General features: G+C 35.0%; 1 protein-coding gene across 3 annotated transcripts in view; it reads right to left on the bottom strand.

Moving 5' to 3' along the window:
* Nucleotides 1-738: 738 nt before the first annotated feature.
* The window catches only part of NR1D2 (nuclear receptor subfamily 1 group D member 2), a 127611-nt gene continuing 117073 nt past the window's right edge, over nt 739-11276 (bottom strand). For 2 of the 3 annotated variants that reach the window (XM_053714231.1, XM_053714230.1), the window contains exon 8: nt 739-7056. In XM_053714231.1, the coding sequence (XP_053570206.1) occupies nt 6860-7056 (197 nt within the window). In that variant the 3' untranslated portion in view covers nt 739-6859. The remainder of the gene's footprint in view (nt 7057-11276) is intronic. The other variant, XM_053714232.1, reaches the window with a different exon arrangement.

Here is an 11276-nt window from a genome sequence, read left to right as displayed (position 1 = left end):
GAGATTGTCCAATAGACAAGGACTGGTTTGTTTAGATCTTACAGATGTTAGTATGGATAGCTGAGAAGATTGGTGTCCCATTGTACGTACATATGCAGACGGTTTTGAATATAATCCCTGAATAGCAGTAATTAATGGTCCTTAAATCCCATCCTATCCAGTACAATCATACATATTTTATATACTCCTTTGTAGCACTCCTATGGACATTAAAGTTTATGCACCACTTTAATATGAAATTGTTGAAAATGTATTGCACAAGTCTATTACTGGCTGATGGCTGTTACATGAATAGGAAATGAAACAGTAAAACAAATATTTTACTAATTTCAAAATCAAACTAAGGGCTCTATTTACGAAGCAGCGTAAGCTACTCTGGAGCCACCTACTTCTTAGGCTCTTAGTCACCACAGGGGTGACCAAGAGAAATCACCCCGAACTCGCTCGCTTGGTGTGATTGACAAATAATCACGAGAGAAGGGGCAGGCATTACACACTCATCGGAATGAGTAATGATGCATACATGCCAGCAGACGAAGAGATTGACTGCCCATATGCAGCGAAGGCGTGCAAGCAACTTCTCAAGTTGAGAAGCTTGTCCGCATGCCGCTGGATACATGTGACCCTAATGCTATTGCATTGTTTTTTCATTATGAATTTGTTGATTGTGCAATTCTTCTGTATAGTCTTTTTAAGTATAATACAAACAATGAAAGAAAACACACATAATAAATAGCATATTGTGGAAATATTGTGCAAATGTTTTTATTTCAAAAACTAACACATACAACTAACAGCCATATTCTTCTCCACACAGTGTAACAAGAGACGATCAGGTGTTCCACACACTATGCTTTGTGATCCAACTGTACTTTCCAGCAATATAATTAATGGTAGGCATGGCAATCACATGTGATGTTATAAGGGCAGCATTCCCACTAAACAGGGGTCCACACTTTTCATACAAAAAAATCAATAACAAATCAATACTTATATCTTGAATATATTAAATTAAAAAATAGTCTTTGTAATCAACCTTGTGCCTTTCTTCAAGTAGATACCAATAAAACTTAAGAGTTTGGAAATGTAGAATATAAATATATTTAAATATCTTAGTTTTGTGTCCTATTAATAAAAAAGCATCTATAATGCTAGCAAACAATGCATCAATGGGTATTAAAGATGACTTTTCAGTATTGTGTATAAAAGAAGCCATCGTAAAATGTATTGCATTTAATAAAAAAAAAAGTTGTAGGTGTCTTTGTGAAAGTAGTTGGTGTTCACTGATTTTCTTAGCACTTCAATACATTATAATGACCTGAGCAACTTACAGAATGAGATGAGAATATGAGATTTAGCAGGAACCAGTAGACATTTTATTGTTATTTAAGAATTAGAATAAACTCTTTATCACAGTTAACTCGCCACTTTTTTGTCTGATTAAAACGCTAACGTTAAAAAATGTGGGTTACAAATAATGTAATCTGCCCAAAGACATCTAAATGATTGACATGCCTGACCTATATACATTGGTTGTACGTTAGTTCATGCAGATGGATATGAAGCGCTCTCTTTTGTTTTAATTAGGAGAAATACAGAAATCAGTACACATTTGTAACAATATATTGTAGAAAATACTGAAGTCCTATTACCAAGTCTTAAAGGGACACGAAAACAAAAAATGTTCTTTCATGATTCAGAAAATCATACAATTTAAAAAAAAGTTTCCAATTTACATCTATTATCAAATTTGCTTAGTTCTCGTGTTATTCTTTGTTGAAGAGATATCTAGATAGGTAGAGTGCACATGTCGGCAACAATATATAACAGAAGAACGTGCTGCCCCTAGTGCTCTTACTAATGTATAACATGCTTGCAAAATGGCTGCAATATAGTGCTCCAGACACAAGCACACTGCTGAGGTTACATTCCTGCTTTTCAACAAGGGATGCCAAGAGAACAAAGAAAATATGACAATAGAAGCAAATTGTAAAGTTTTTTAAAATTGTATGTGCTAGCTAAATCATGAAAGATACATTTTGGTTTTCATGCCCCTTTAATAAAATAAAGTACTTATACTACATTTGAAATCAGAAGTGTGTACATTCAGCAAAGTGAGGAAGAAATAGAAGACGTAATTAGCTACTGTAAGGACCTGCAATACTGCACAACAACCTATAGCAGCCAAGTGTCAAATTAGGCTAAAATAAATGTATATAGGTTACTATCATCAGTACAGGCAACAATGGTCATGTTACTACAGTACAATTATTCAAGAAATGCAGCTTGGATTTTATTTTTTTACAAATTTTGTGAAATTTTGACAGCACAGCACGGATTGGCCTTACATTGCTAGAGGAAGTAAGCAAATTATTGCTCTGCAAAGTGGCTTGCAATGTCCTCTGGCAGTGAAAGTATTAACTCTGTGCACGCATTGCCTTTGCAAACAAAAAAAAAGCTACACATGTATTAGACTTTAGCTTCTTTCATACTCCATTAAGTTCACCTTCCTACTATAGATAACAAAAACAATAACACAGATTGAAATCTTCTATGGAGCCGATTGCCTAATGCCCAGATTTCAGTAGTATGCAGCGTATTCGTAGAAAACTTTGGTTCACTGGAAAGTTTTTTTGGTTTTTATTATCATTTCTGAAAAGGCCAATAACATTCAGTTTGCTGTTAGCTAACAATACATGCTTGTGGGTTGTCTCAGCAGAAAGTCACATCATAAAAAAATACTCTTATAAAAATTTAAGGACAAAATGTCCTTCACTCCTGTTAAGACCAGTTTACTGCTTCAACAAGTTGTTTGCTTTTTTACCCCGGAGCCCTTATATTTATTTATTCATACACACAATAAGCACGAGAATATGATTTTGATTACTAACTTCAGTTTCAACCTATGGATATTATACATAATCTAGGGTTAATAAATACACACACACAGTTTAGGTTGTGCGTTAGAAAATAAGCTTACACGCCATTTTGCAGCTGTAACAAAAGGAGTGTATTTCGTAGAGAAAATGTAGTTTCTTGCTTGAAAGAGATATTACAGTTTACAGCACCACTCTCACAAACACAATCCTTGTGGAAGTTAACCAAGAATTTATAGGAATCTACAGAAGGCTTGGGGCAAGGCGTACCCCAAAAGTACATATAAAAAACACCGGTAAGACAGGAGGAGTTGAGAGGTAGGATTGTAAGACTAAGACAGCCAAGGAAAATTAGGCTTTTACTAAACTTACATTTTCCTGTTTTAATTGCTTTTTCAGCACAATGTATCATGTTCAGACCAATTCATTCTAAAAGGCAGTTAGAAGGCTTTGCATCAAGGGTGACTGAGGTATAAATGGATAAAAATGTAGTCAGCAACATAGAGAAAGAAGTATGTTTAAGCTGAAGTATTAGAGCTACTTCACTGTAATAGACGGGTGCAACACTGTCCTTGCAAAGCCATATGTTGTAACTCTCTCTGCCAGAAAATAGGTTAACGTAACTAATAAACTATATATTTCCTATTTAAGGCTATGTTACATATTTTAATCTGTACACCATCCCAGGGTAGCCCTTTAAAACAGAACCTCAATTCATAGACCACTAAGAAGAAAAAACCTGAGATATAGGTTTCATGTTCCTGTTTATGACAGCAAAAATAATAAAGTGTCTGCAAACAAACCTAATAAGTCACAATATATATCCCCAAGACAAAGGCGGTTTAAGCTCCCCGACAAAGACAAGGCAAACTAATAACCTACGTTATATCTCGGGAACTGGGATGAAGAGGTCTCAGGACACCACAGAATCACATAGAGGGGAATATCAGTGGTGATTCAGTTCTGGTTATATTTTTTCCAGAATTAGTTTAGCAAAATATTAAGTTATAGTTTAAGAGGAGACTAATTACATTTTTTAATCACAAACTTGTGACCAAATTGATACACGGCAACTATGGATAAAATAAAAGTATAAAAAACAAAATTACTAGTCAGTCTAATTAATGAAAAACAATAATACAAGTTGCAAAAAAAAGAAAGAAAAAAAATGGTAAACTGCAACACAAGTTATGATGGGAATTATCCCTTACACATTTAAAGGGATAGAAAGGTCAAAAATGAAATGTGCATGGTGTATTTTAATTTAAATTATAAGCATTTTGCAATATACTTTCATTAGTAAAAATGCTTCTATTAAAAGTTATTAGTTTTTTGAGGCATACACACATATCCCTTGCATCAGTATACAAACACAATGCATACCCAGAGAGGTGGCTTTGGTTTGTATTGCTTCTGAAGATGTTATTTGTGCCATACAAACTACTGCTGACCCACTGTGAAGGAAAATACTGGTGCACAGGCCCTTACAGGATATGTGCGTATACCGGTGAAAAACAGTTATAACGTATTAGAAGCATTTTTGCTAATGGAAGTATATTACAAAAATGCTTCTATTCTAAATTGAAATGCACCTATGCACATTTCATTTATGGCCTTTATATTCCTTTAACATTTCCCCCACATTATCAATATCAGGTTAATAAAGAATGATTAGATTATTTACATTTTTGTAAAATATTTGTTTTAAAAGTGCTTTAAGAAACATGCAGGCCTGTATACGCAATGCTTTGGAAGGGCGAGATACTGAAATAAAACTATTAGCAGACAACTTTTCTGATTATTCTCCCACTTCCTATCAACGACCTGCTCAATATTTACAGTGCTATACTGCTATCATTTTGCAAGTTAGTTTTCAGCCAATCAAAATCTTTTTAATCCAGAAACTGAATTGAAGCCAATGAATTTGAAGTTAAAACAAAAAACCTGCCTTATTACCAAATGTATCCACAACATATTATATATTTATATAGTGAAAGTTACAGTAATTAAAAACCCAACTATTATTAATCAATTAATGAAAATAGTATAATTAATTCTCTCATTATAAGATGCATTTTATAATTATTCATAAAAGTGAAATGAGCATGTAACATTTATTGACTGCCCTGTGGCCCAAATACTTCTACTGCGGTAAAAAAAAATAATTGTAACTTTTTTCTTTTTAAAAGAAAAAAAGAAACTCATTTCTTAAATAAAAATCTATAAAAAAAAGTTATGTGACAGACTTTATACAATATATTTTTGTTGTTCAGATAAACCCCTCCCAGCAAGCACACTTCGTACAGTTCCTGCCCTCTGCAGTGAATGAACACACATTATTTCCTCTGTGCAGAACACATTACAATCTGTAAATCAGAACTAGTTTAATTCACTGTCAGTGGTGTAGATCTGAATACCTCCTTCCTTTATACAGATATTGGGAATCTGCTAAGTCGGACATGAATTAAAAGGAAAGAGAAAACAAGAAAAAAAAAATTGAAATGTGCATGAAATGCATTTTATTTTTAAATATACTTCAATTAGTGCTTCCAGTACAAGGTATTAGTGGGTATGCACGTATGCTACATGTGACTACATGTTCCAGATTTAAACATCAGGATTCATTTGTGTCATATAAGCTACCACTATGTCTCTGAGAAGTTGAGATTTATGAGGCACTAAAAGCATATGTGTGTATGCTGCTTGAAAACAGTACTAAACTTTTACTAGAAGATTATTGCAAACATGTTTCTATTTAAAATGCAAATGCACCCATGCACATTTTAACGTTGACCTTCTTATCCCTTTAAGTAAGCAGCAAACCGTTTAAAATGTACAAATAAATGGTCACGGATCATGAAAAGGAGATTACATCTGATGTTCCTGACAAAATAATAGTCCAGATTCTCTCCTTTTTATTTCCAAACAAGAAAATGAGAATCTGCATTTCTCATATATCATTTAAAAAATGTCACTGTCTTTTTATCCATATTTCAATGAAAGTCCAGATTCAAAGTTTAAAACCAGTAGATGGGCCATTTCTTATCTTCACGTAATTTTCCTGGAAATACCATTGCTGTTTTCTTTTTATCCAAAAGTCCTTATTCCTAGCAGCGTCAATAATGCTGCATCTATATTGTGAGAATATTCGGATGCAGGGACCAGTGCCACTGAGAGGCTTGTGAATTATGGTGCAGCATTTACAGATAAATTTGTTTGTTTGTTTTAAATTTATATATATATATATATATATATATATATAAATATATATATATATGATTAGCACATTTTTCAATAGTAATCGCCTTGATTGTTCTAATATATGTTAGATTTTTTTTTTTAAACTAATTTAAGCAGCTTCTTTCACAGGTCAAAATATTGTGAATAAGCTGATATGTTAATCTGTAACACTACATATATATATATATATATATATATACACAATATGCATATATACATACTCTAAAAACATACAGTCTCTGTAAAAGATGATAGATATCTCAGATAAATATATTAAGACAATGTGCCAAAAAATGGCGCGATAGAGAATTATCCAAGTATTCTTGGTAGAACCAGATTCATTAACAGTGTACAGTATTAAGAAATACGAGAATCTAGTAGCTTCATAATATTAAGTTTATGATTACTTTATATTACTATTAGAACATTTAAATATCTCTATGTTTGAATTATTCCCACACAGCAGAGCTTGTCGTTATATAAATTGTGTTGTACTGCTGAATTCACTTGTTGGGCCTACAAACTTGCTTCACCAGGTGTCAAAATGTTCAGGAACTTTTACCCTTGACTATTAAAAATATTAGCGTATGTACTACTCTATTGTACAGTGATGGCTGTTTGTGATTTGAGGAGGGGCAGTGGTCCCATTATACACCAGTCATTAAGCTATTTCTGTTCTAAAGTAAGGAATAACTCATCTGTCACAATATAAAGTAGACAAAACACCTTAGTCAATAAGACGACTACGGGTGAATTTTGAAGGCCAGAAGTTCCTCTGAGTGTACGTTATTAAGAGAACGCAGATCTGGTAACTTCAGTAAAAGTTTGGTAAAAGTAGAGGCTTCGCTGTGGTGGTTTTTCATGATTAAAGTCCTTAATGCTCGGATCAAAGTTTCTTGCAACGCTTCAACTGAATTCACATTTTCAATACCCGATCGATCTAAAACAGAGTAGAAGACACAGCTTTGAGAAAATTGTGAAATGTAAAATAAAATCATTATCATAATTATAATGTATTATATTCTCAAACAATCAATGTATTCAGTTTCCAATAAATTCCAGTCTAAAAGCAACACATATCATTAAACTAGCAATTACAGTCAGACATGGCTGCAAATATATACACAAAAAACAGGTTACACATCTATAGGTTAATCCTAATAAACAGAAAATTGTCAAACAAATATGAACATAATAAAATGCAATCAATGCAAACAGGTACTGTATATAAAATTCCATGTGGCTAAAAATCTGAATACATTGAATAGTCAATTTCATCACATTACACATTGTGAATAAGGATCTACACTAGCTCATAAAAGCCTGTGTTTACAGGAAATTATATGAAGATAAATTAAACGCAAAATCTCCCATAAAATGTTTTATTAAGAAATTTAAAGGGCCATAATAGTTGAAAAATTACATGTTCTAATTCATTAGAGCATGTAATTTTATGACTATCGACCCTGCACTACAAAGAGTTTACACACAAAAAGGGGTTAAACACACAGTAAAAGCGGACTGCAGGTCCCGAGCAGAAATCACAACTGATCCAATCAGCAGTGCTATGTGCACATTTGAGTCATGTGACTAGTACTGCTGATTGGATCTGCAGTGATTTCTGCCCGGAATTGGTCAAGAGCAGTACTTCTATTGTGTGTTTAATTGCTTTGTGCAGATAATCCACACAGTAACATAGGGTCGATAGTCGTAAAATGACATGCTTTAACAAATTAGAGAATGTATATATTATACTATTACGGCGTTTTAAAAAGGACTTTCCATTGCATTTGGCTTTATTGCTCACTTTTGCTGTAATTTAACTCTGAAGATTGTGTTCTTTCTATTGCTCCCATAGACTTGTGTGCATTCTGCAGGATTCAGAACCCTGGTGTTGCTACATTTTATTTCTATTTTACTGAGGTTCAATAAAATAAAATACACATAATTTTCCAAACAAATTGACAGTTTAAGCGTTACATCCAAACATGATGGTACCATGTAAAAGATGAAGTCTAGTCTACAAATGGATATACAAGTTGAGGTCTGTAAGGAATATTGTCCTAGGTTTGTAAAAAATCTTATAATGAACAAAAAGCAAGAGAGGTTTAGTTTTAAATATATAACAGTTGTATAACAGAACTCTCTTATACAGAATCCATAATAATATAATTTATTCTTGCCTGATTAATTCCTTTCCTTTTTGATGGTGAGAGTCCACAAGACCTTACACTTGGGAAGTTCATCTCCTGGTTGCGAGGAGGAGGAGGCAAAGACATCCTACACAAGAGCGTTAAGTATCCCTTCCCTGATAGTAGTATGAATATGCAAAGATGGAAGAACTAAGAAAGATAGTAGGGTAAAGAGATGCATCTAGAACTGCCACCACCAGAAGACAATTTTTTGTGCAGGTTTGTGGACTCTCACCACCAAGAAAGAAATGTATCCGGTAAGAATAAATTATGTTTTCTTTCTTATGGTGGTGAGAGTCCATGAGTCATTCTTGGGAGCCAATACCCATGCTGTGGAGACAAAAAAAGGTAAAGGTAGGCACATTTTTTATCAAGAACTACAGCCTGAAGGACTTTTCTTCCAAAAGCTGCCTCCACCAAGGGAAAAACATCAAAATGATAAAATTTGTTGAATGTATACAAAGAGGACCAGGTTACAGCTTTGCAAATTGTTCTATGGAAGCCTTATTCTTGAAAGCCCAGGAAGTAGAAACAGAATGAGTAGAATGAGCTGCAATTCTTAAGGGTGGCTTCTGTCCTGCTTTAAAAGTCTTTAACCATAAAGCTAAAGAAACAAAAACTTGCCTTTTGGCCCATGCATTTACCTGAAAACAAAACAAACAAACTAGAGCAGTGATTTTTAACCTTTTTTTTGCCGTGGCACACTTTTTTACATTAAAAAATCCTGTGGCACACCACCATCCCAAAATTTTTAAAAAATCACACATTGTAGCCTAATACAGCATATATATATATATATATATATATATATATATACAGAAACACACACATACTGTATGTATTGTGCTGTTATGCCATGCCTCCTACAAACTACCCCACTGGGAGTAAAAAACAAGCAAAGTTTAAAAAATATGTCACACTGTTGTCAGTCTGCCGTGGCACACCTGAGGATCTCTCACGGCACACTAGTGTGCCACGGCACACTGGTTGAAAAACACTGAACTAGAGGACTGATGGAAGTTCTTAGTAGCCTTTAAATAAAACTTCAATGCCCTGACCACATCCAAATTATGCAATATTCTCTACGTTGGAGAGGGCATAACAAAAGAACAACAAAGGAACAATCTCCTAATTAATATTCTCAGAAGAAACTACCTTAGGCAGAAAACTAGACAAAGAATGCAACACTGCTTTGTCCTGATGAAAAAAACAAATATGGAGGCTCACAAGAAAGAGCTTGTAGTTCGGAAACAATCCTAGCTGAGGAAATAGCTTGCAAAGATATTCAAAGTATGCATAAATTCAAAGGGAGGAAATTGAAAAACGCTAAGAACCAAATTTAGCCAGGCTTTATAACAGGTCTGACTCTAACCAAAGTCTGAACAAACGCTAGTTTCCTCAGCAACAAAACAGAAGGAGCAAAGATATGCCCCTCAAGTGTACTAGGCAATAAATCCTTATCTGCGCCATTCTGAAGGAATTTAAAGATACAAGGATAGCCGATAAACCCTTATCAAGGCAATTCTGAAGGAATTGGAAGATATGAGGAATTCTAACAGAATGCCATGGATATAACCAGTCTGAATACCAAGAAAAATATACATTCCATATCTTTTGGTAAATTTTTCTGGTGAAGCCTAAGTAAAGGTTTCTATCAAAGAATCAGAAAAAAAAAAAAAAAAAACCCTGAGAAGATCGAAGCTTCCAATCTCCATGCAGTTAAACTAAATGACTGGACCATGAGAAAGAAGATCTGGACTTTGGCAAATGCCATGGAAGAGAGCTGGACATCCGCACTAGATCGGTGTACTAAGTCTTACAAGGCCATGCAGGGGCTATTAGAATTGCAGAAATGTGTCCCTGTTTGATCTGGGCAACCACTCTTGGTAGCAAGACAATTGGAGTAAACAGGTTAACTAGACGATAAAACCAAGGAACAGCTAGGGCATCTATTAATTCCGCCTGAGGATCCTTTGATCATCAAAGTTTGTGGTTCAGACGAGACACCATTAGGTCTATCTGAAAGACCCCCAGAACATACCAACTGTTTAAAGATCCTCTGGATGAGATATCTTCCCCTGAATGTTAAGTCTGATCACTCAGATAGGATATGAATGGCTGAGATGGTATACCTGGTGAATCTATGCCCAATTCATGATACAAGAAACGTCCTTCATCGCTAAGGAACTGTGGGTACCACCTGGTTGGTTGATATAAGCCACTGCATTGATACTGTCTGACTGAAAGGGAATGAAAGAGACTGAACTTAGCAGCAGCCAGGCCTGAAGATCACATGGAGCTCCAGAACATTTATTGGTAGTCTCACTTCCTGAGGCGTCAAAACTCCCTGAGCCCTTCGAGAGCCCCAGACTGCTTTCCAGTCTGACAAGCTGGCATTCATGTAGATTATTTCCCACAATAGATGTAGGAACCCCTTCCCCTAAAACATAAGAAATGAGGGACATCCACCAGGACAGGGACCATCTGACTGATGGGTCCAAAGGAATGAACTGAGATAGGTTGGAGTAATCTCTATTCCACTGTCTCAACATGCATAGCTGAAGAGGACGCAAATAAAACCTTGCAAACGGAATAACGTCTGATGCTGCCCCCATCAGATCCACTACCTCCATGCACTGAACAATAGTAAGATGAGAAAGAGACTGTAGATTTCAACAGGCTGACTGTAGCTTGAGCTTGCTTTGGTCTGTTAAAAATAGCCTCATGGCGATTAAGTCTATGATTACTCCCAGAAAGGACACTTTTGTCAGCGGAGTAAGAGAACTTATGGCCACATTGACACTCCAGCCATGACTGCAAAGAAAATAAGAGTAGTTACTTTGTGTGAGCAGTCTCTAAAGGTAAAGATGGAGCTTGAACCAATATATATCGTTCAGGTATGGAGATACAGCTATACTCTGAGCTCTGATAACTGAAAGAGCCCCCAGAACTTTTGTACAGATCCTGA

Source organism: Bombina bombina, chromosome 5, assembly GCF_027579735.1.
Source record: "Bombina bombina isolate aBomBom1 chromosome 5, aBomBom1.pri, whole genome shotgun sequence".
Lineage (NCBI taxonomy): Eukaryota > Metazoa > Chordata > Amphibia > Anura > Bombinatoridae > Bombina > Bombina bombina.
The sequence above is the reverse complement of the archived record's forward strand: the minus strand, read 5'-3'. Positions and strand labels throughout refer to the sequence as shown.